Raw genomic sequence first — 26,226 nt, 5'->3', positions numbered from 1 at the left:
AGGGAATTCTGCGGCATAGGAAAATTCAATAGAGAGCGATGTGTTCCAAAGACGAAAGTAAATGTGTAGGCTTCAGAGATCAAGGAAGTTAAATATTAATGGAACATGACATTTGGGAAACAATAGTAAGTGAGATGTTTGTCGTCAAAGGGAATGTTTTTGGCAGCTAGACAAGAACACCTGTGCAAATATCAAGGAAAACAATAGGCTGGAACATCTAAAAGTCAGATAGCGGCATCTGCTGGTTCAGTGATGAAATAGCAGGCAAGGTCAGATATAAAGGAATCAATTCTAGTGAATTACAAGTATGGGAATAATTAAGATTTGAAACAATTAGAAGTACGTCAATATAACACGTCATCGTGGTGTATGGAAAAAAGCAATGCGTAAGGACCTCTGTTAATGATTACAACTGTGTAAATGTCAAGGCAGTTCTACGCTTGTCTGAACCAGTGGATTTCTGCTATAAATATTGTAACCTGACTGACTTCCAGTATGCTTCAGATCTTGTTTCTGAGCGTCCTATCAACTCGATAGTAAATTTGCCTGGAATCAAATTGCAGTCTCTGTCTCCTTCCTGCTTGATTGATTGCTTGATTGCTTGATTGATTGATTGATTGCTTGATTGTGCCCGGAAGCTCCAGCTAGTCCAGCGCGCGGCAGCCATGTTGTTAACAGGAGCAGGGCGTAGGGAGCACACAACGCCCCTGCTGTCCCAGCTCCACTGGCTGCCGATTTGCTACCGGGCCCAATTTAAGGTGCTGGTACTATCCTACAAAGCCCTAAACGGTTCCGGCCCAAAATACCTTGCAGACCGCATCTTGGCCTACGAGCCCACGAGGACCTTGAGATCATCCGGGGAGGCCCTTCTCTCGATCCCGTCTGCCTCACAGGCACGCCTGGCGGGGACGAGAGAGCGGGCCTTCTCGGTGGTGGCCCCCCGGCTGTGGAACGCCCTCCCTGCTGAAGTTAGACAGGCGCCCTCCCTTATGGCCTTTCGTAAGAGCCTGAAAACATGGCTCTTCGAGTTGGCCTTTAACTGAGTGCTATATCTTGGCAATGATGACCGGAATGGACCACGACTATGAGACTGACTATGACCCATGATATGACGAAGCGGATTTTTAGTATAAGTATATGTCAAGTAGTAGTAGCATGTTATGTATTGTTCTGATTACTGTAAATTGTTTTTTCTATGTTGTTGTTCACCGCCACGAGTCGCCCCCTGGGCTGAGAGTGGCGGTAAATAAGTGCAAGTAATAAATAAATAAATAAATAAAATGATCTCGGGCAAAGTATGTGCCGCAACAAATGGGGGCTCGTTCCGGGACCTGAGCCAACAAGGAGAGGAATAGAGACGAAGCCTCTTTTGAGGGCCTGATTGCCCCCACTCAGCAGGTCAGGTAAGACGATGATCAGAAGGGGTGATACGGGTACCCATTGAAAGAAACGACCCGGCTGATCCTCGCCTTCCCTATCTCCAGACTGGGGGTACCTTGAGAAATTAATAGCTTTGATTCCATGGCACAGGTAAGGGAAAAGGCCTAAAAGGGAAAAGGTACAAGGAGAAGTACCTGGGGAATATTTCACTGTAAGATTACTGCAGAAATCAAGTGAAAACCCCCCGAGTGATTGTTTTCGCTACAGAAATCACACTCACAGGTTGGAGGAATACCCTTTCAGGGGGAAAGTGATAAGTCTGTTTTGTGTTTTGTGGTTTATGTTGTTTGTGTCCATATGCTTTACCCCTTCTTGCTGCTTTGCAACCCTATGCACACATTTGTGTATCAATGCCTGTTTTTGTTGTGGAGATGTGTATAATGAAAAGAGACAAATGGTTTCAGGCTTCGGGGAAAAAGCCAAGATGGAAAAGAAAAAGAAAAATGAAAAATGAGAAAAATGAGAGAGAGAAAAAAGTAAAGAAAAAAGGAAAACGCTACGTGCAATATGGAGAAATGGTGTCTGTCTTTTGGGACAAGGAGAAAATGTTCGTTTACATTTTCTGGACAACTTGAATGTATGTGGATGGCTAGCCAAAAAGGAATGTGTGGAAACTGTTTGTGTTGGGAAAAAATAATCCTTACAGGTTTCAAATAAAAAGGAAAAAGAGGATAATTCAGAAAAAACCTGGAAAAATACACAGGACGATGGAAAATGCCAAGTTTATATGTTTTCATGTGGGTAAGCAAAAACCAAGAAGAAAGTTAAAGGTATGTGAAGAAGGTATGTGTAGGGAAAGCAAGGGAAAGCAAGTCAGAATAAGAGAATAGGGTCGATCACAGGAGAAAAACCAAGATGTGTAATTGCCTAGGACAAGGTAGAATTGAAATGAGAAATGTAGCCAGAGAATATAGAGAAAGTGATACAGTGGTGATGAAATGATAGGAAGAGAAATGTAAAGATCTAGCATTTGCTTAATAATAGAAACCTGAAATGTTGAGATGTGAATGAATAGATTCCCTTTTTGAAAGTTTAGATAAATGTGTGGCAATATTGCAGTTTAGAATAAGTGAATGCATGTATGAAGACAGATTTGGATGCATCAAGACTGTTATGTGAGGTTGATTATGTTTAATTATTATATGTTTAAACATTTGATGGGTTAAAAAGAGAAAATAATTATTATGTGTTGAGAGTATTCAAGAATGGCCAACTTGAATGCCCTCACTAGAAAAAGGGAAAGGAAAAATTGGAAACTTTTTGAAAAAGAAAAATTGAAACTGTCCCACACAGGAGAAAGGTGGTGACAATTTGAGATACATTTAAATTTAGAAGATTTTGTGGGAAGAGCGGTGGAAAAAAATTGAATGTGATGAAGATATTTGCTAATATATTTTATTAATTGACATGTACACCCCCTCTTAAAAATCCAAAATGTCGGCAACTGAATTGATAGGTGAATGAAGATAGATGAGGGTAATATGATGTGGAAGGAAAGGGGAATTAAGCGTTAAGAAGTACAAATTTTGGAAATGCTAATGATTTTACATTGGCCTGTTACAGTACCCTCTGTTGTGTTAGAAGACCCAGAGTGGCTGGAAAAATTTTGGAAGTGTGATCCCTGTGATAAAAAAAAAAAGTGGAAAGGGTCTACTGCTTGATGAATGTCCTAATGCTACGAGGGAATGCCAAATTGCGGATGAATTAAGCCTGCTTAAAAAGGAGACCATACAGTGACGGGCCCTGACTTACAATTTAGGAGTTGATCGACGGTATAAAGAACTAATTACATCGTACATAAATAAGAAGACATATTTCAAAGACTTAAAATATAAGAGGATAAAAGTTGCTCTAAATAAGAGAGAGATCCAGCTGTAAGAAGAAAGAAGAAAGAAGATTGGATGGACTTTCAGGGTTGGGAGTGTGTTATTGTGGGACTCCTTATCATCTTGGGGTTGGTATGGTTGTGTTACAATTATAGGCATGTTTTTGGGGGAAAGCGTATTCACGTAGGCATGTGGTATATTTATTATCTGATTAAGTTGAGTGTACTCATCCCGAAGGTAGTACAAGGAGGGATGGGAACAAAAACATATTCCATCAGATGAGTCAGGATATAGCAAAGGAGACAGAAGTTACTGAGTGTTGGATTTGCAGTCATGGGCCTACTTCCCAGCGTGAGGGATGGCCACTAATGGTAGGGGACATTATTAAGTCAAAAAGGATGGAGCACCTTACAGCCTCAAAATTATGAGATGATTGAAATCTTACTTGATCCAGAAAAAAGCTATAGTGACACATAAAGGGATCTCACCGGAGGCCCCAGCATGTATCACTTGGGAAAGAGATGAGAGGTGGACAAGATCAGGAAAACCTTCTCCACACACACCAAATAGAACTTGGTCATTATCCCTATTGCAATCTCCTTCTCCATGTATTTAAAACAGAGGCTTCCGAAGACATTAGCCTCTTAGCCCGTTTAGAGCATTCTAAAAGGATGAAAAGATTTGATGGTGTTGTTTTACTGGAACTGGGTACCCACATTAAACAGGCCCAAGCAAAAGCTGCCAGCAAAAACTGTGACCAGCCAAGGACCCCCAGCAGGGAGGTACCGCAGGGTCAAGGGGAACCCCCCTTTGAGAGACCACCAAATGAAAGATCACAGCAGAGTCGAGGGGAACCAAATTCTGCCAGAGTGGTAAAGGAGGTGGAAACCCGTCAGGCTGTGCCAAAAATCTCTGGTAACAAAGGGAAGGTTACCCACCCCGGGCTGTATCGGATTTGCGGGCAGTGGGCAGGAAAGATTTTGCCACCTTTTTGGGTTGGAACATGCACGATAGGTACCCTAATGCTAGCAGATGTGACAATATATATAGAACAACCATCCTAAATGACTTGGAAAAGAGAACAACGTTTAAAAGGGAGTTTATGATGAAGAGATTGGATATGATCCAGACAGAACTTATTTAAATGAAGGAGAAAGGTTAGGAGCCATCTTGTTCCCTGCTATGGGTTTAGCTTTGAATATAAGACAATTCGGAAAAACTCTCGGCTCAAGTTGAAAGGTTGGAAAGAAAGAAAAAACTGTGGCTGGAATAAGGGCTTTGCAGCTATAATGATAAAACCTCTTTATGAAGTTACAAAGGAGGGTGAAAGGGAACCATTTAATTGGACCCCCAAATGTGCCCAAACATTTGCATAGTTGAAAGCAAGCTTTGATGCAAGCATCGGCTTTGGGCTTGCTTGAATTGAAGATGCCATTCACACTTTATGTTGGTGAACGAGATGGAATAGCAGGAGGGGTGCATACCCAGCTATTAGGAACATGGCCGAGACCAGTAGCTTACTTGTCTAAGCAAAATTGACCCTGTAGCAAAAGGATGGCCAACTTGTCTATGTGCTGTAGCTGCTACGGCCCTGTTGACTCAGGAAGCTGATAAATTGACTTTAGGACAAGAGTTGATAGTTAAAACCCCTCATTCAGTAACGGCTATCATGGACTATAGAGGATATCATTGGTTCACAAATAGCCTTATGCTAAAATATCAGATTTTATTATATGAAAACCCTTAAATCAAGTTACAGATTTACAGTACATTAAAATCTTGATTCACTCCTGCCTGTTGAAAGGGAAATGCTTCAACATGATTGTTTAGAAATTATGAATGAGATATATTCCAGTAGACCTGATATAAAAAATTAACCATGGCCTGAGGTAGATGCCACTCTTTTTACAGATGGAAGCAGTTTGGTTGAAAAAGGGAAAAAGATATGCTGGATATACAATAATAACTATAACTACTGTGTGGGAAGCAGAACCACTTCCTTTAAATACCTCAGCTCAAAAGGCAGAACCGATAGCACTTATTAGAGCTCTGGAGTTATCAGAAGGAAAAGTAATCAACATTTATACAGATTCTAAATATGCATTCACTACCTTATATGCATATAGAGCATTATATAAAGAAAAGGGACTACTAAATTCTGCTGGGAGATAAATACAACATAGTGAGACCATTCTGAGATTGTTAGGTGCTGTCTGGGTTCCTGCATCAATAGCAGTAATGCACTGCAGAGTACATCAATGTGACGAGGAACGTGTGACCTATGGAAACTGGTATGCTGACACCACAGCAAAGGCCGCGACCCGAAAGGGATGAGGAAAAGAGCAGGTCATGACCCCTTTGCAGGTAAAAGACTGGATACATTATACTAGAATAAAAGAAGGCATCACCTGAATGGACTGCGACTCTTGATCCAAAAGAATCCCCTTGAGACTTCGTATCATTAAACCAGCAGAGCCATGAGACCCAGAACGAGGACTACGGCTCTGGTTTTGACCACATACCTGGAAGCTGGTTAAATACATCAGACAGAAGATTAAGGAGCACTGTGAAAATGCCAACGTATATGGAACATTCTTCAATAACTGTGATAAATGATTGTGTTAAATGTTATTTTCGCTAAGAATGTAATTGCGTGAGTTTGCGAGGCTACTGTAGAACATTCGCTCGCAAAAAGGGGGGAATGTAGCGGTCAGCGGAAGAGAATGATTATAAAAATGTATTTAAAATGAATATAGGAAAAGCATACCTTAAAAATACTGGCGAGAGGGAATTCTGCGGCATAGGAAAATTCAATAGAGAGCGAAGTGTTCCAAAGACGAAAGTAAATGTGTAGGCTTCAGAGATCAAGGAAGTTAAATATTAATGGAACATGACATTTGGGAAACAATAGTAAGTGAGATGTTTGTCGTCAAAGGGAATGTTTTCGGCAGCTAGACAAGAACACCTGTGCAAATATCAAGGAAAACAATAGGCTGGAACATCTAAAAGTCAGATAGCGGCATCTGCTGGTTCAGTGATGAAATAGCAGGCAAGGTCAGATATAAAGGAATCAATTCTAGTGAATTACGAGTATGGGAATAATTAAGATTTGAAACAATTAGAAGTACATCAATATAACACGTCATCATGGTGTATGGGAAAAAGCAATGCGTAAGGATCTCTGCTAATGATTACAACTGTGTAAATGTCAAGGCAGTTCTACGCATGTCTGAACCAGTGGACTTCTGCTATAAATATTGTAACCTGACTGACTTCCAGTACGCTTCAGATCTTGTTTCTGAGCGTCCTATCAACTTGATAGTAAATTTGCCTGGAATCAAATTGCAGTCTCCGTCTCCTTCCTGCTTGATTGTGCTCTAAAATGATCTCGGGCAAAGTATGTGCCGCAACAAAACCAAGTGGCTCCCCCTGCTAAGGGCCGCTGGGGCCACTAATGCACACAATAATTGACCATCCTGGCCTGCACCAACTAATGTGATGCCAGCCCATCCCAATCGGCCAGGAGCTTGCCAAGAGGTATTCCCTTTGGGATGGGACGTTCAGGTCTAGAACCGCAAGCACCCATTTCTGAGCTCAGCCCCTGCCCAACCTGCAGTTAATGGAGGACCTGCTCTGCCAACCGGAACACGAGCTTTCCCACCAAACACGAGCTTTTCCACTGAGAACTGAGTGGCCAACACCTAGCTGGTTTGTAGGCGAAGAGAAGGACGCTTCCCTTCCCTGCAAAGCCCCCAGGTATGCAAAAGCAAGTTGGACTGCAAATATCTACACCCTAAAATGCCAGATCTTCCCCACACCTCTCCCAGGATTTGTTCCCGAGTCCCTGTTTACCAGAAGTTCCAAACATCAAAGGGGACCCCTTCCACCTGGAACAATCTTGGTATGGCCCCCGGTTGCTTTTTCTTACCCTCAGACGTCTTCTGATTCATGTCGATGGCCCTTCTTCCAGGAAGTCTTTGGAAAAGCTTCCCTGTGGCTCCTTTGTGCCGAAAATCCAAGACAAACCACCAAGAGGAAGGGGCTGTAGGAGAATTTATTTTTGAAAAAAGTTCAGATTGTCGCTTGGAAATTTGCTCTATAATTTATCAGGACCTCCAAGCCGGGTCCCTCTGTGGTCGCCAAATGGAGTCATATGGACTTTACGAGGGTCTCCCCAGTAAGAGAGACCCCTAGGACCGCACCAAAGAGGGTCCACAACTTTGGCGAGGACAGAGAAGACGGATTTCAGTGATATTAAAATAAAAATAATAATTGTCTCACCAAAGCAGAAGAAGAGGCGACCGAGGCTTTTAATTGAGCGATTCAGCTGAAGCGAATGCAAGCATGCCGTTACAAAGTTTGCAAGCATTTTTATAGCAAAAACATGTACAGAAATTTCAAAATTCCTGCCCTCCCTTCCCTGCCCGGCTTGATGGTGATTGGCTGGTGGCCGAACAGCTGGGAGGAGGCTTGGCGGCCCGCCCTCAGCCTGGGCCAATTACAAGGCTTCGCCGCTTCAGGGGAGCCTATCAGAAAACTTTCCCCACTTCGGGGATTGACGAATCAGGGAAGAGGAAGCAGGACGATCAGGGACAATGGAGAGTAATAGGATTATGACATTCTTGAAACCTACATGTCCCTGCGTCCATGGAAATCGGCCATGGGGATTCCGGAGCCTTGCAGAGGCGAGGGGCAGCGAGGAGCAATGGAGCCGCAGCAATGGAACCGGCACATTTGACAATCAGCTGATTCTAATAAAATATATTCTCAAAACTTGAGAGATTATTTCCCAAGCGTAGGGGTCCAAAATAAGAAAAGCGAGATGGCAGATAAGGTTAGAATTTAGTACAGAAAAATAAGACATTAAAATGGAGCCGATCTGCCATTTTGTGGATACGGAGATCTGAAAGGAAAAACTCCGTATCCGCGGTTTCGGGTGGCATGGATCCGGCATCCCCGGAATACCAAGGAGGTATTCTGGGCAGGCTCACTTTCTCCCATGGCCTGGAAAAGGTTGAATTCATGCATTTAGTTGGTTCAGGCCAGAAGTGACACAAAGTATCAGGCTAGATTCTAGAAAGTTAAAAAGTTGCAATTTAAGTACCTTTGTTAACGGAATAGTTACAAAGTTGGGGAAAAGTGAGAAAAGGCATAGAGACTTGGTACAGTCCCTGTTTGAGCTGTCTGTTGGGGCACATTTCATCAGGTTGTCCCAATTTGGGCTTCCAGGAACTGCGGAACTCTCTGCTGCAGGTCAGACCACATTGAAGGCGGGGGCCTCCGCTGCCCTCGATGACAGTAAAAGCTGTTAGAGAGTGACGTAGGCTCTGCTTTTCCACAGAGTCTGTCTATTGGGAATGCTTTGATTGTGCTTCCCTGCATGGCAGAGGGTTGGACTGGATAGCTCTTGGGAGTCTCTTCCAGCTCTAGGATTCTATATCAGGAGTAGGCAATCAGGGTCCATGGATACACATTTTCTCTCCCATCCACCATCTCATCCTGACTGTGAAGGGGTCGTTAAACTGCTGCCACCAATTGTAACGATGACCGTATTAATGCCACCGAATGCCACCAAATGTGAAGATGCGAGTGGTAAAACACCCACTACCACCTAATCTATGAGGGAAGCCGGGCAACGATCAATATCAGCCTAGGAACTATTTTATAAAGGGACTGTTTCTGGCTGACTTTATTATTGCAGGCTGTTCAACTTAGAAGAAACTGTATCAGGCAAGACTTGAGGAGAACAGTAACAAGTTTATTTTAACAGCAGTATAATAAGTTTAACTGTTTCTTCAAAAGAGGCACAAATCTTGATGGTTACAATAGTAATGTTTCATGAGTAATCTCAGGCACAGTCTTCAAGAAGTTTCTTTAAGCAGATGTAACCCTTCTGGAAAACTGCCCTAATATAACAACTAAGCTAAAAGGCTTATTTTCACAGAATTTCCTATAGCACACTGGCTACAGACACATTCCCTGAATCTCCACCTAGAGACTCAGTGTTCTCTCAGTAGCTCTCCGGCCACTGACTAATTCCCTGTTTCTCCCACTAGAGAAATCAGGCCCTTCCTGTAGCTCACTGGCTTACAACTACATTCCCTGAATCTCAACCCTGAGACTCAGTGTTCTCTCAGTAGCTCTCCGGCCACTGACTGACTTTTTAAAACACAGCTGCCTCCTGAAGAGGCAGTTGGCCCCGCCCCTGTTGCTATGGCAACTCAGCTAACACCAAGCCCACAAAACATAATCTCCCATGCTTACCATCCCTAAACCACTGTCCAAACTACACATAACCAAAGAAATAAAACTTACACATCGTCACACTGACCAAGGCCAACCCTTTTTGGGATCCAGACATTTCCTGTGTTTCCTTCACTTTCTGCCTCTGAAAGGGAAAAGGAAGGGGAGGAAAGGGTAGGGAGGGGACTTGTGGAGAACCTCCTTCCTCCCAGCTTGCTCACCCCATTCCAGCCCAGATAGGGGAAAGCCTCCAGAGAAGGAGGCTCCACCACACTCCCGGACAGCCTAGGCTACTCTCCAAGAAGTTCTTTCGAATCTCTTTCCCTGCCATTTGAACCCGTTGCTCCCGTGTGCTTTGGTCTGTAGAGCAGCAGAAAGTCAGTTTTCCTCCTCCACCCTTTGAAATCTTGAAACATTCTCATGTTCCCTTTCTACCTTCTCCCAGCTAAACATCTCACAGGAGGAAAGGAGGAAGGAAAAAAATGGAGGGAGGGAGGGAGAAAGAGAAGGATGGAAGGAAGGGTGAAAGGGAATGGAGGGAGGGAGGAAAGAGAGAAGGAAGGAAAAAACAAAAGGGAAGGAAAGAAGGAAGGAAGGAAGGAAGGAAGGAGAAAGGGAAGGAAGGAAGGATGAAAAGGTGGAAGGAAGGAGGGAGGGAGAAAGAGGGAGATAAGGAAGGGAAAGAGGAAGGAGAGAAGGAAGGATAGGATAGTGAGAGAGATGAGGGCCTGAGAAAAAAGCCCAAGGGCCCGCATCATAACCCTTGGAGGGTTTGCCCATGCCTGATCTAGCCTCTACACTCATTTTATTATATTTATTATTTGAATGAAAATTTACTAGACTTGAGTAATATTGTTTTGTAGTAAAAGAAAACTAAAACAAAGTTTTAGCTTTTTAGAAAAGGAAAAATCTGAAGAAATTAGTGTTTAAAGCCCGGTCCTCAAACTTTTTCAACAGAGGGCCAAGTCACAGTCCCTCAAACTGTTGGAGGGCCAGATTATAATTTGAAGGAAAAAAACCATGAATTCCTATGCACACTGCACATATCTTATTTGTAGTGCAAAAACAGCTTAAAACGATACAATAATTAAAATGAAGAACAATTTTAACAAATATATAGGGCTGGGCGGTTTCGTTTTGTTAATTCGTAATTCGTTAAAAAAATCATTAATTTTTCAATTACAAAACGATAACGAACCAGTCTGGAGCAATTTTTTTAAAAAACGAATTTTTAAATCGTTTCGTAAATGTTTTGTATTTCGTTATTGTTTTCGTTTCATTATCATTTTGAGGTCGTTTCGTTATTATTTCCACATGTCTGGGGCAAGTTTTATAGTTGTTTTTGGTTTAATTAAGCTTCAGAAGTTCCCCCTGTCCCATTTGGAGGTTTTTTAGCGTATTGCGCGGTCGCGTCCGCCATTAACGAATCGATTTGTTATTGTTTCGGAAATCGATTTGTTATTGTTTTGTAATTTTTTCACATTTACGAAATTTCGTAAATATCAAACTTTTTTAAAGGAAAATTTTGTAATTATTTTAAATAACGAAACGCGAAAACCCCCAAAAAATGAATCGATTTTAGAAACAAATTTTTCCGTTGTTACCCAGGCCTACAAATATACACTTATTAGTATTTCAATGGGAAGTATGGGCCTGCTTTTGGCTGATGAGATAGGATTATTGTTGTTGTTGTGCGCTTTCAAGTTGTTTCAGACTTAGGTTGACCCTGAGCGAGGGCCGGGTAAATGACCTTGGAGCACCGTATTCAGCCCCTGGAGCTTAGTTTGAGGACCACTGGTTTAAAGCATTGATTTTTGCTGGGTTTGTACTGGCTTGGAACTGTAATAAATCTTTGAGATAATGTACACCCTTGAAGGCACTTGAAGTTCATCTGCTTCCAGGATTCCAATCAACATGTTCACAGTTTTGTGGTTAATCTGAATATTCCTCTCTCTCCTCCTTCAGACATTCCTGGACTTAAAGCGTCCTCTTTTATTGAGAGCCTCCAGAAAGAAGCTCAGAGAGCACTCCAAGAGGTCTTGGCACTTCTTCACCTGGAAGATCAAGGCCATTTCGCTCGCATTTTGCTGGTTTCCTCCTCCTTGAAGTCCATCCCTCCTTCTCTCATCACCAAACTTTTCTTTCAGCCCATCATTGGTAATATGGACATTCTTGAACTGCTCTCGGATATGTTGCTAGTGAAATAGCTCCTTCAACATCACCTTCTGTGCATGCACCAAAGCTATGACTCTTTACTAAATTCAAGATCTGGACCATGCTGTGGATAAGAGAATCCTAATGAGACTTTGCAGATAAAGAGACTTATTCTTTGTCTAGACCTCAAAACACAAAAGGTGAATTGCAATCTGGTCTTTCAAGCAACTAGAGTCAGAATCACGTTATCAGGGGGAAACCTTTCTATTCTTGTGCAGCATTGCAAAGGATATCTTAGAAATACACACAATCACAATTTATGAAATAGGGGTAATGCGGGTCAAAACCCCTGCAGCATTTAAGGGCATGCAATTGACACACTTGTATTGATTTTCCTTTCATCGTAACCCTTACAACATCCTCATTACTTCTCAAAGGATGCTGGGAATTGCTGTTTTCTGATGGTGCTAAGATGTCTTCATATCCACTGCCCTTCCTCAAGGGACTGCAGCTTCCAGTAACTTTTAAATGAGAGGAAACGTATCTCCTTCTGTAATAATACATCATCGCTTTTGAATATCTTAGTCATGATATTTATCTTACTTACTTTTTGAAATAATAGATATTGGGACTAGTTCAGCTTAAATAAGGGATTTATTTACACGAGTGGTTTTCAACCTGTGGGTCCCCAGATGTTATGGCCTACTACAACTCCCAGGGCTCCACAACATTAAGTTATGACAGTGATGTCAAACAGCATTAATTCTATGGTATAGACGCACCCTAACCAACCTTTGATCCTCAAGCCATTAAGAACAGCTGAAGAACAGAAACCTTCATTTCTTTTTCCAGCTTTTCATCACAAAATCTCCTCTACAATGGATGTTTTGCCTAGAGAAGTGGCTGCTTACTGCTTTAGTTCACACAACTGCTGCATACATAGAGTAACAATATCTTTGCACAGGCCCTTGATGTCGGTATTTTGTGTGTACTGTGTCTCTATGTGAACTATGATTTGATGTTGTGTCATCCTTGTGGGAAGCTTCTCTCATGTCCCCACATGAGGAGCTGGAGCTGATAGAGGGAGCTCATCTGCCTCTCCCCGGATTCGAACCTGTGACCTGTCGGCCTTCAGTCCTGCCGCACAGGGGTTTAACCCACTGCGCCACCAGGGGCTCCATCTCTATGTGATTGTATGTTAACAACAATTTGCTAATTTATTTTTTAAAAAGAAAACAAATAAAATACAACCAACAGTTGGTGTTATTTTGAAGATTACGGAGATTGTGGTTGACAGATCTATTATAATTACTTTATTAGGGATACTGAATTAATCCTATTCTGGATTCTCTGTAAAGAAGCATGTGGACAAAACAGAAACAGATCCAGTGGTGACCAAGGAGGAAAGGAAGCCATCCTGTCCAACCCCATTCTGGCAAGGAGTAGTGAAAATCAAAGCACCCCCGACATATGTCCATCCAGCCTGTTTAAAAGCCTCCAAAAAGGAGCCTCCACCATAGCCTGGGACAGAGAGAGAGTTCCACTGCTGAACAGCTCTTCTCACAGTCGGGAAGTTCTTCCTAATGTTCAGGAGGAATCTCCTTTCCTGTATTTTGAAACCATTGTGCCACTGCATCCCAGTCTCCAGGGCAGCAGAAACAAGCCTGCTTCCTCCTCCCTATGATTTCTCCTCACATCATGATTCATGGCCTTCATCATGTCTCCTCTCAGCCTTCTTGTATTTTTGGGCTTGGCCTCATGTTAGCTGCCCCGAGTCCCCATTGGGGAGATGGTGGTGGTGGATAAATAAAGTTTATTATGATTATGATTATGATTATTATTATTATTTGAAACAGAACAGGATGAGTCCACAACAGACACCTTGTTGGCTGTTGAATTGGATAACACGTCAGACACTTCCCTGTCAACTCACAACAGCCGTTCCCAATAACGACACAGGACTCCGATCCGTAAACAATTAGAAACCTTTACTGCTGGCTATTCAGACACAAAGAAAGCCGGGATTGACCAGCAGCCGCTGGTCATCTCTTTTATACACTCCCCCACATTTGAAACCTTTTTCCCGCCAAGCTGAAAGTCCCACGCAACACTCCCGCCAAATGCCAACTGCTTTCCCAGCTGCACAGGTTACCAGCTGCACAGTCCTTATCAGAGTCCTATGTCAGGATCCTGGTTTTCAGCGCCAAAATCAAAGGCCTGGAAACCGGTTCCTGACATGACGCCCTCCTCCTCTTCTTCTTCCTGTAAAGGAAACACATATCAATTCTACAGTCCTTCTTCATCCAGCGATCCTTGGTACTTTTTTAATAGGCTACAATGGAATGTTGTGTGTACCTTCCCCAAAACCCTCGGCAGTCGCAACTTATACGTGACGTCATTGATTTTGTTGGATATCCTAAAGGGACCTATATACCGAGGGGATAATTTCTTGGATGGGGCGTCCAACTTAAGATTTTTGGTGCTCAGCCAAACTAAATCCCCCTCCTCCAGCTTGTCCTCTTCCCTCCTTTCGATCTGCGAATAGCTTATACCTCCATTGGGCTTCCTGCAGTGACTTCACCACCTCCTCCCAGCTGGCTTTTACTTTATCTGGCCATCCCTCCTTTCCCTAGGATTCCTCCTCCTCCCAATCCGGCAGCCTTGGCAAAGGGGCTATCTCTTGGTCATAAACTACTTCGAACAGGGACTTCCCTGTTGATGTGTGACAGGCCCCGTTATATGCTACTTCTGCATATGGGAGAAGATCTGCCCAATCGTTCTGTCGGTGATTTGTGTACGTCCTCAAGAACAGTCCCAATGTCTGTTGGGTACGCTCGACCCCCCCCCCCATTGGTCATGGGATGGAACATGGAGCTCAGGCTCCTCTCTACTCCCAGTAATTGCATGAATTTCTCCCAAAACTTTGCTGTAAATTGGACCCCTCTATCACTGGTCGGGACACCCGTGCAGTCGATAGATGTGTTTTATAAACAGTTCCGCCAACTTTTCTGCGGATGGCAGCTTGGGTAGCACGATGAAGTGCGCCTGCTTAGAAAATAAATCCAGCACTGTTCAGACATAGCGCTGCCCCGGCTAACTGGAAGTTCGCCCACAAAGTCCATGGCGATTGCACTCCATGGTTTAGATGGCTCCGCCACACTCTGCAGCAACCCCGTGGGCTTTTGGGTGGGTACCTTGTTCCTTGCACATGTGTCACACTGGGATATGTATGATATTGTGTCACCCCTCATCCCGGGCCACCAGCACTGTCGAGCTAACAGTTTCATTTTCTTAGTGACCCCCAAATGTCTTGCGCCCTTACTGTCGTAGCATCTTATCATTATTTTCCCCCAGAGGCTTACTGGGACATATAATTTCCGGTTTACGAATCCCAATCTATCCTTCCATTCCACCTTTTCCTTGTTTCTCTCCAGCCATTCATCCCCCTTGTATGCTCGTTTCAGCTCCTCCTCCCATCCCCCCTCTCTGCTTTCTACTCCCACAAGCCTTTGGCTGCGTTCCACCTGTGCCCTGGTCTGCACCGCCATGCCCCACTGTTGTTCTGAGAAAATACTCCCTCTTTAGTCTTGTCCCCTCCCCTCATCTTGTGGTATTCGGGATAGCATATCTGCTAAGATATTTTGCTTTCCCTTGTGGAACTTCAGCTTGAAATCGAATCTGCTGAGGTACTGGACCCACTTTATCTGCTTCACTGACAACTTTCGGGGCGATGTGATGTATTGCAAATTTTTATGATCGGTCCATACCTCAAAAGGTAAGCTGCTTCCCTCTAACAGATGCCTCCAAGTCTCCAAAGCTTTTAATATCGATAGCGCCTCTTTTTCCCACACCAGCCAGTTTCTCTCTCCTTCGCTGAACTTTTTTGATATGAACCCACATGATTTCAACACACCCTCTGGGTCCCTTTGCATCAATACCGCCCCATAGGCCCAATCTGATGCATCACAATGAATCACGAATTGTTTGGTCAGGTCGGGGTGGATCAAGATGGGCTCCTCTGCGAACTGGCGTTTCAGTTCCTCAAAAGCTCTCTGACATTCTACTGACCAAGCTAAACTTGCCCCTGGGGATCGTACCTTGGCCGTCTACCCCCTCCCCTTCGTCTTCAACAATTCCATGAGGAGCAGTGTCAGTTGGGCGAAGTCCTTTATAAATGTCCGATAGAAATTGGCAAATCCCAGGAATGATTGCAACTGCTTGTGTGTCTTTGGGGGCTCCCAACCCTTCATGTCCTCTACCTTTGAGAGGTCCATTGCAACCCCTCCCCCCTGCGAGATCCTATATCCGATGAAATCTATCTGCTCCTTATTGAACTCACACTTGGACAGTTTAGCAAACAGCTTCGCCTCCCTCAATTTCTGAAGCACTTCCCTCACTAACTTTACGTGGGCCTGTCAATTGCGGCTAAATATTATTACATCATCTACAAAGCAATACACCCCGCGGTACAACAATGGATGCAGCACCTCATTGATCATTTGCATAAATGCCCCTCCTGATCCTTTTAGCCTGAAGGGACAGACACAGAAGTTGAAATGTCCTAATGCACATGAAAAAGCCATTTTCCATCTGTCCTCAGGCCGTATCCGTAACTTATGATAGGTCTCAATCAGATCAATTTTCGTGAGCACCTGTCTCTCTGACAGTCTCGATAATAAGTCCTTGGTTAGAGGCAAAGAGTAACTGTTGGTGGTGCTCACCGTGTTCAGCCCCCTATAGTCCACACATAACCTCAGTGAGCCATCCTTCTTGTGCCTGAACAGCACGGGGGCCCCCAAGGGGGATTCTGACAGTTCTATGAAGTTCTTATCTATATACTTCCTCAGCTCTTCCATCTCCCTTGCTGACATGGGATACAGTCTACTCTTAGGCAAATTAGCGTCCTTGTTAAGTTCAATTTTCACCTCCACCCTTCTTGGAGGGGGAAGTTGATCTGCCTCCTTTTCGTCAAATACGTCCGCAAAGTCCCGATATTCTGGAGGGATTTCCTGCACCTAGTCTGGCAGCATGGTCCCCTCCCCTTTACAGCACTTCCCCTTCGGTGCCTCTGGGAAACTCAGGCTGCCCTTCTTCCAATTGACATGCGGATTTGCCTCCTTCAGCCACGGCATTCCCAAGATTACATTATAAGTCACCATTGGGGACACTACGAATGTTATTTCGCCTTCCCAACTGCCTATCTTGCATCGCAACTTCTCCACCTCAAACTGCGCCGGAGCCCCGGCTGCCACTGATCCGTCTAGCTGGGAAAATGCTATGGGGGCCGGTAATACTGTTTTCTCACATTTCAGTTCGTCCGCTAACTCTGGGGCCATAATATTCCTGGAGCATCCACAATCCATGAGAGCTTTGCAGCTAGCCCATCTTCCCTCCCCTTCCAGCCTTATCGGAAACACTAGCATTCTGGGTTGTGACTCACCAGATCCCCCACTGGGGCCCTGAGAGGAACGCTCTCTTCTGCTCTCTTTCCTGCGGCCGGTTTTGGCCTGGGATGAGGGGGCCCTCCCCTCTCACACTGCCAACAATCAGCTGCTCTATGATTCAAACGACCGCACACAAAACATCAGCTCCTCTGCCCCTTGGATCCTTTGGTTGGCTCCCTTCCGGTTGGGCCTCTCTCCGTCCTCTGGCTGTCCTCCTTGGCTCTGGCTTGCTGTGGCACCGATCCCCAATGCCTCTTGACCTGGGCCAGCATCGTCTCGATGCGGCCAGCCAGCTCAATCCATCAACCGATCGTCTCCGGATCATCGCGATGGAGCGCCCAGGATAAGATTTCCTTCCGCAGCCCTTCTTTAAATATTTTGACTTTCGTAATGCAGGACCACTCGGGCACCCTTTCAGCCAACAATTGGAATTCTTCCACATATTCGGATACTGATCGTTGGCCTTGAGTTATGGTCTGCAACTTTTCTCTCGCCCTGACCCGCTCGAGTGGATCTTGGAAGCGCACTTCCATAGCTGCCAGGAACCATCTTGTTGATCCTAGGCATGGGTTGTGTCTGGCATGGAGCTGGACATACCATTCCGCTGCTCCTCTTCTAAGCACTGCACCCACTGCTCGCACTCTGCTGGCTTCCAACCTAAAAGTAGGCACGTTGTCTTCCAGATAGCCCCTCACCATGGTCAGAAAGAAATCGAGGTTCCCCGCCTCGCCTCCAAATTCCAATCTCAGTTCCTCCCTTCTCTGTTGGTAGAAGGGAGGTTGTGCTTCCCGGCCATCCACTCGTGGTTGCCCTCCCTGGAGCCCTTGCTGCTCCGGGAGCAATCCTCACCACCCTGTGCCGCGCCTGGCTCCAGCCGGGGGCACCAGGAGCGTCTGCTGGGATGTCAGTGCAAGACCCCATGGTCGCCCTTCCTCCTCGTCACTCTTGGCCCCAGTTCTCCAACTTGCCTGCGTCTTGGGCTGTGCCCCGGGTTCTCGGTCGCTCCTCTCATCTGTACTCCACATCGACTCCCCCCGGGGTCGTGGGTCTTCTACCGGGGGGCCAGACACTCCATCAATCTTGACATCACCACGAGGGTGGTCTCCATAGCTGCCACTTTTTCCTCTAGGTACTCCATCCTCTATGGGGAGGGGAATTCCAGCCCACTGCTCTCTCTCGCTGCTGCCTCTGGCCCCTTTGCTCGCCACTGGGTCACTCCGTTGGGCCGGGCATAAGCAGTCGATGATGCCAAGGCAGCTACTCTCTCCAGTTCCTCCCCTGCATTTTCGAAAGGGGAGCCTGGCTCTCCCCCGCCGCTGAAATATCTTCTCACTCCATGAAGGCACCTCACCGCAGCCGCGGGATGGTGCCGTAAATCCCAGCTTAATGTCAACTCACAACAGCCATTCTCAATAACGAAACAGGACTCCGATCCGTAATCAATTAGAAACCTTTACTGCTGGATGTTCAGACACAAAGAAAGCCGGGATTGAACAGCAGCCGCTGGTCATCTCTTTTATACACTCCCCCACATTTGAAAATCTTTTTCCCGCCAAGCTGAAAGTCCCGCGCAATGCTCCCGCCAAATGCCAACTGCTTTCCCCCGAGGTCACCAGCTGCACAGTCCTTATCAGAGTCCTATGTCAGGACCCTGGTTTTCAGCACCAAAATCGAAGGCCTGGAAACCGATTCCTGACACTTCCCAAGTGTCTAGGACTGTGTGATGTATCGGCGAATAATGCGTGCAGATCCCAGTAAGGTGGCCGATGGTAATTTTGTCAGTGCCGAGGTCTTTAGGCCAAGGTCTTTGGGCATTACACCCTGTGTGCCAATCACCACTGGGACCACCTATATTTGTTTGTGCCAGTCTTTGCAGTTCAATTTTTAAATCCTCATATCGTGTTAGCTTTTCCAGTTGTTTCTCTGCAATCCTGCTGTTACCTGGGATTGCGACATCGACGATTCATACTTTGTTTTTTTACATGATCATGAGGTCAGGAGTATTATGCTCCAAAACTCTGTCTGTCTGAATCCGGTATTATTATTATTACTCTTCTTCTCTTCTGAAGGCTAAACATGCCCAGCTCTTTAAGCCGCTCCTTATAGGGCTTGTGAAACAAAAACACAGACAAATCTTCAGGCAGGGTTATTTTATCATCACACCGCTGCCACCATTTGAAACAAACAGATCTCTAACTGAGATATTGAGAGAGAGAGGGAGCTTGTTTGAGATGAAACAGTAACCCAGTTTATTTGTAGCATTCTTGTGGCATAAGCATAGTGGTTACAAAGGATCAAATGCTTGCTGATTACAGAACAACATTTCAATATTAGTTTCATGCAATCTATTCTTTTTCTCCAAAAGGACAGTTTTGCTGTAGGGGCAACGAAACCAGAATATTTCCCAAAAAAGCAGTAGCCCCCTTTCCAATAGGGAGGGCAAGGATGGACACTACAAAAGTTGAATCTTTTAAACTGCAAAAAACTATTATTGTGTGGCCATAGCAATAACGACAAATGAGCATACAGAGATGCAATCAAAGGGTTTGTCGCAACCCCCAATGGGGCTGCAGAGCATTTATAGTAAATGGAATACACATTTTCATTGGTACCCAAAGACAAATCATTTCATTGGTCTAAGTTAGCTATACAGTTGTTCATTAGTTGTTTATGATTTTGATTGACATTATAGCACACGTGGGATCCTAACAATGGCACAACTATAACATAACTATAGTCCATTGTTGTCTGACCATGACTGTATCTTATCTGTTAGTCTGTTGCAAACATGGCTTCAGAGCGACTGGGAAACTTGGGGGTTCTATCTAGCCAACAGCTAGTTGGTTTTATCCAGAGATACTGTTATTCTTGAATAGTAACTTCTTCTTTGGAGCACTGATTTCTCGAACAATCAGCATTTTCTGTGAACATAGAGACGCAAGAGACGGGCATGTGACCTGGCCCAGACGTCACCAGGTGTTCACGTGACTCGCTGGGAAGACTCCCAAAATGGCGGCTCTCATTCTGAGTCCGTCTTCTCGCCCTCCTGGCAGTCACTATTGCCTGGTGAGCGGCATTCCGGCCGGGCTCCGTTCCGCCGACCTCCCCGGCTACTTCAGCCAGTTTGTCGAAGCCCGGGGATTTCTCTGCTTCCATTACCGGCACCGTCCCGAAAAGGAAGGCCTCCCTCCGCGCCCGAACGGCTGCTGCCTGGTGGCCGTGAAAGCCCGCTGGTCCCGCCGCTTTGTCCGCATGTACTCAGGGAAGCGCTGGCTCAACCGACAAGGAGACATGCTGCCTGGGCGGTGCCTCATCCGGAGAGTCCATGTCTCCCTGCAGGAAGGTGAGAGTAGGCAGAGCAGGAGGGGTGCTTTGAAAAGGTTGTCATTTCCTGTTGTGAATTTTCTGTATGGCCATGTTCCAGAAGCATTCTCTGCTGACATTTCGCCCCCATCTATGGCAGGCATCCTCAGAGGTTGTGAGGTCTGTTGGAAACCAGGGTTTATACATCTCTGGAATAATGCCCAGGGTGGGAGAAAGAACTCTTGTCTGCTGGAGGCATGTGTGAATGTTGCCATTGGCCACCTTGATTAGAACTGAATAGCTTGGCAGCTTCACAGCCTGGCTGCTTCTTGTCTGGAGGAATATTTGTTGAATTAGTCTGCAGTGCCTTTCATGTTCCTTGATTCGTGTTTGGACACTGCGTTTTATGGTCACTATGTAGGCTTGTCCACAGCTCTAGACTAATTCAGCCAGAGAAGTCACCCATAACGGAGCACCTGATGAACCAACCTGGACACAGTGTATTATTTGAGAACAGAGAAATGCTGGACCACTCTCATAACCATCATGTCAGACTACACAGAGAAACTATTGAAATCCACACAAAGCACGTTGACAATTTTAACAGAAAGGAGGAAACCAGAAAAATGAAAAAAAAAATCTGGCTACCAGTATTTTAAAAAACTCTAAAATCAGGAGAGTAAAAAAAGAGAAACGCTCAAAAAATGGGAGAATACCAGATAGGAAGCAATCAATCCTTTCAAATATTTAGTCTCAGTCTTCTTTACTCTAAGCCAAACCTACCCAGTTTTGTAAAACCATCACGTGAGGGGGAATGTCCTAACAGTTTTCTCACATTTCTTAATTCATAAATGATTTGAAAACACACAACAATAAGAAAGTAGAACAGAAGGCTCTGGAAGCATTCACTACATTTATTTGAAATACTTTTCATCTGCAACTCATAGGTGGCACTTTCTACATTACATAGTTTTTGGGAGCCACACTTTACATTTTTCTCCATAATGTATCAAATGAGCTAGACTAGGCCTACAAGGTAGCTAATTATGAGTGTCATGAACAGGGGGCAGATTATTCATGTCATAGCTACAGTTATATTTACTGCTACATGAAAAGAAAAACTTGTGGAGTTTTCAGTCTCATGTATCAAAACAATGCGGCTGGCTTTGGATATTTGTATGTACCATTACATCAGGAGATCAGAGTAGCCCTTGTCATCCATTTTGGACAGTCCTGCCAATGGAGTAATTCACTGTGTGTCAGAATGTTGTCACAAGAATTGAAGTATGCCATGTACTTTCTGTGTGTTTGTTGTAATAGTTGGAGAATATTTGCTTGAAAAGGCTTTTTTTCTCTTGAGAGGCGAGAACTTCAAGATGGGTATATTGCTTACTTCTTAAAATCCATTCTGTTTATATATATTTTTCTCAGATGTTGACACATTTGCCTATAAAACGAAAAAAGAATATCACGGAATATCAAAGGAATCCTTCACTCAAGATCCTCTAAATCCTCCTACATTCATGCCTTATGGAAATCTAGGAACTCCTCTGAGAGTTTCCTTGGATCTCATCAAAGCTTGCTGGATGCCTTCCAGTATTATCAGGAAGCTGCAATTGCAATTCTCCAAATCAGGTTCTTCTTGCAGATATGGAAAAGTGCCATTTACCTATAAGGAAACTGAGACAGTTGTGGAGGAGGAGCAAGTATACACAGCTACCGGGGAGAAGGTCACAGAAGGAGAGCCCCTGCCAAGAGAAGGAATGGCTAATCATGATGGAAGCACCAAGGAGAAAGACTGGGAAGATGCAGGGAAGGAAGCAGCAGCAGAGTCTCCACTGAACAGCGTAAGTACTTTACTCTGGTTAGAAGATGTGAAAACATAGTTTTAGCTCTTGTAGAGATGTAATCTAATGAAGGAGGAAGTGATTTTTTTAAATATTTGGTATTTGTTGTTTGTCTTCAAATTAGTTCTGACTTATGGAGATCCTAAGATGAACATATAACACACTTTTCTTGGTAAGATTTATTCAGAAGGGACTTGCCTTTGCCTGAGGTTGAGAGAGTGTGATTTGCCCAAGGTCATCCAATGGGTTTTCATGGCCATGAAGTGATATCATTCAAATACAATAGTAATATTAAGTCTATCATAATGAGGATGCTTCCCAGGAATGTAGTATTATTCATATGCATACATAAACTTGGGTTTTTTAAAAAAGTATGTGATCTTGTTTCATTTTCTTAGTGTTATATACCAATAGGTAGCTAATTACTATGGGGTATCTCCTGAAATGAAGTGTGTTTGAAATGAGTTCAGTGTTCACAAGCCTCCATCCTCTCTTCCTCTGATCATATGCATTTAGAGCAGGAGTTATGGGGCTTTCCAAATGTTTTTGGCTTCCTATTTCCCATATCTCCCACCAATGATTATTCTTGCTAGAACTGGCAAGAGTTCGAAATATCTGGAAGATACACTATTAACCACCTCTGAGGTAGATGTAATACTTGAGAAATGCATCTTCCAGGTGCTACAGTACTGGTTGTTCTTTGAGGTATAGCTAGAATTAAGCAAGATAGAATATGTGTTAAATAGAAAGGGCACCTGTACTGGACCTGCACTAGTTCCAGATCCCTTTGTCTGGCTTCCTCCACCATAGTTTTTAAGCAGTTACCAGTACTTTTATGTTCATTTTTATAGGGGTGGAGTTTAGAAAAACCCTTCCTGGTTTGTGTCAGCCATTTTGTTTGCCCTTTGCCTGAGGAAAAAGGAGCTGTTTGTGTCAGTTGGTTAGCCACATCCCTTTACCTGAGGTAAAGGAGCCATTTTAGATCATAGACCACCAGGGAATCCTTGAGGCAGGACGTGTCTTCAATTGGTCCCAGAGATTCAGGCCTGAACAAGACATTTCAAGTCAATACTATATAACCAGTCAATAGTATATAACCAATTACTTCATAACCAGTTGTACTTATAACCGATTATATTACCTACAACCAGTTACTTCAGCCCAGTTACCTACTACAACCAGTACTTCAGCCAATTAGTTAAGCAACAGTTGGTTAACACCTTGGGCTTTGGGTGCCTCAGACGCCCCTATACCAGAGACTGAAAGCAAGGAAAACTGTCATCTATTCTCCTCAGAAACATCCACATCTGACAGCTTCAGAACCATTAAGCTACCTTCCAAGTTTTCAATATTTATTATTTATTTATTTACTGTATTTGTATACTGCCTTTCTCAGCCCGCAGGCAACTCAAGGTGGTTTACAGGGCAAAATTCAGTGCCTACAATTAGATTACAATTGTAATTGTAATTCAGTGCTTACAATTACAATTAAAAACATAACATATAATAAAACTATAACAAATAAAATATAAATCCATAGTGTCTAATTTTTAAAAATGTTGTCCGGTCTCATTGTCTAGTTGTTCCATTTTCCTATGCCAGTTAATCTGCATTTGCAAATGCTTGCTCAAAAAGCCACGTCTTGACTTTTTTCCGGAATGTTAAAAGGGAGGGTGACGATTTAATATCTATAGGGAGGGCATTCCACAGCTGAGGGGCCACCACCAAGAAGGCCCTGTCTCTCATCTCCGCCAAACATACTTGTGACGAAGGTAGTAACGAGAGCAGATAATCTTAAGGTCCTAGATGGTTCATAAGGGGTGATGCGTTTGGACAAATAAGGTGGGCCAGAACCTTTTAGGGCTTAGTTGAACTTAGTTGTGGGGAAATCAAGCTAGTGCCTGGGCAGAGTCAGACTGAAGATCTGTTAATAAATTGTTACCTTTTCCTCAAAGCAACAGCATGGACATTAATTCTGTGAGGTTCCTTGTTCCAAAAGAAGGCAATCAAACATTCCCCCAAGCTGACAGAGAGTTAAGACACATTAATGCCAAAGATACCTTAAAAACAGCTTGACTTGAACAGCTAGCTGCCATCCTGCTTGGGCCTGGTATTCTACGGTCATACAAAGAGACAGAGGCCATGATGGCAAGACAGGGAGGGTAAAGCTCTCTATAGTCATTGTCTGACCAACCCAAGTATTGTCTGACCAACCCATTCCATCTGGCTGATTAGGAATACTTTTCCTCCACTAGAATTATTAAAGGGAGGAGTTGGTTAAAGGAGACTGAATCCAACCTTAGATGTCCTGTTATTCTGTTCCCCCACTTCTTTGCTACTGGAAGCAGATGATGATAGATGTGAAGAGTGGGAGAGACACGAGGCTTTGCATGAAGATGTCACAAGCCGGGAACGAATCAAGGAGCGCTTCTACAAGGAGGAGATTGAACTGAAATGGGAAAAGGGAGGCTCTGGGTTGGTTTTCTATACAGATACATAGTATTGGCACCAAGAAGGAGGAGGAGGTAACAACTAAAGACATAACAACCTTTGAAGAATTCTTTTTAACCCCGATGCAGCCTTCAGTCAGCTTGCAGAAGCCCTTTGGTTAATGCAGTTTCAGGAAATATTAGAGAAGTGATCTGAAATATTGAAAACTGCTCCTGGCATATATCTCTTGATGTTGCTTTTACCTCTATATCTCTCAGATCCTTTGGTGCTGAGGTCAATGTATTATGATCTTACTGACTTCCGTTGCCCACTGGGAGGGAGATGCCTTCTGGCTCATGCCTATCTGTATTATTGCTTTTTCCTATCTCTGTGTCATCTCTTCCCTATTGCTACACAATCTTTTCCCTATCTCGGACCTGACTCCCCTATCTGCCTTCTCAGATACAAAGCTCAGTTTTTACTCCTTCCACCATCCCTCCATTCCCTCAATGATTGGCTGGCAATCAGACAGGGTTGCCCAGCTCCTCTTTTCACTGCTGTTCAAGATAAGCCAGGCAGTGTTAAAATGCTGATCCAAACATTGGCAGAATCCCTAAATCATTTGGGCATGATGATTGTGCTGCTCACAAGAGCAATGTTTAGCTGGTACAGACTCATGGGTTCACATGTCACTTTTTTTTTGGCCAGATTTTTATGAGCAGACAGCAGATGACTGGGATGTAGACATGAGCATTATTTATTATTATTATTAAACTTTATTTGTACTCTGCTAGCATCTCCCGAAGGACTTGATGCGGCTTACAAAGGCCAAGGCCTCAACACAACAACAGACAATAACAATACGATACAAAGCAAATTAAAAACATAAGTTATAACAAAACATTACACTATTACGCAATAAAACCAGGGCCGGGCCAGTGATGGGTACAGATTAAAAAGTGCTGGGTGTGAGAGGTGGTATGTTGGAATTCTGGGCGAGTGCAATGTGCAGAGAGTCTTAAACACTAGTAAAGTGCTACAGGGACATAGTGCTAGGGGTTATCATATTCTGGAAAGGCACATTGGAATAGCCAGGTCTTCAAGTTTTTCCTAAAGACTGCCAACGTGGGTGCTAGTCTACTATGACAAAGGTATTTTAATTAAATGTCTCCATTTATGATGGTTGGGATGTAGAAAGATTAAGTTGGCATAGCATACACTATACAAACTTTCTCTTAGTGCAAGTAAAAGTATTCAGTTTGTCTTTCTGGCTGGAATGGAGCATCACAAGATTTTGCAGTGTCCCCTTTTAATACTCCAAGCACAATTCAAGGTAGAGTGTGTGTGTTGACCATCCTGCCTTCGGATAGACCATGGTCAGTCAGAGCTACTGGGTGTTGATGTAACACACATGTCAGTGATCCTTTCAACCCTCCCTCATCTCAGTGTCTCATCTGAGCTGAAAAAGACACTTTGTATTGTAATGTTCTATTGCTAGGTATGAACAGAAATCATTTCCTACTTCCCATGTTGGGATTA

General features: G+C 44.0%; 1 protein-coding gene across 4 annotated transcripts in view; it reads left to right on the top strand.

Moving 5' to 3' along the window:
- LOC137095197 (nuclear migration protein nudC-like) overlaps window positions 1-26,226 on the top strand; it is a 118,472-nt gene that overhangs the window by 78,520 nt on the left and 13,726 nt on the right. For 2 of the 4 annotated variants that reach the window (XR_010908805.1, XR_010908804.1), the window contains exon 7: window positions 21,842-22,257. Coding sequence is in view for 2 of the 4 variants with exons in the window: in XM_067461580.1 (XP_067317681.1) it covers window positions 11,475-11,615 (141 nt within the window). In the remaining 2 variants the exon portion in view is untranslated. Of the gene's footprint in view, window positions 1-3,003; window positions 6,609-11,474; window positions 11,698-21,841; window positions 22,258-26,226 lie in introns of those variants that run through there. The other 2 variants (XM_067461580.1, XM_067461583.1) reach the window with 2 other exon arrangements.

The sequence above is a fragment of the Anolis sagrei genome, chromosome Y (genome assembly GCF_037176765.1).
Source record: "Anolis sagrei isolate rAnoSag1 chromosome Y, rAnoSag1.mat, whole genome shotgun sequence".
Classification (NCBI taxonomy): Eukaryota; Metazoa; Chordata; class Lepidosauria; order Squamata; family Dactyloidae; genus Anolis; species Anolis sagrei.
Note: the sequence above shows the minus strand (reverse complement) of the source record. Positions and strands in the feature narration are given on the sequence as shown.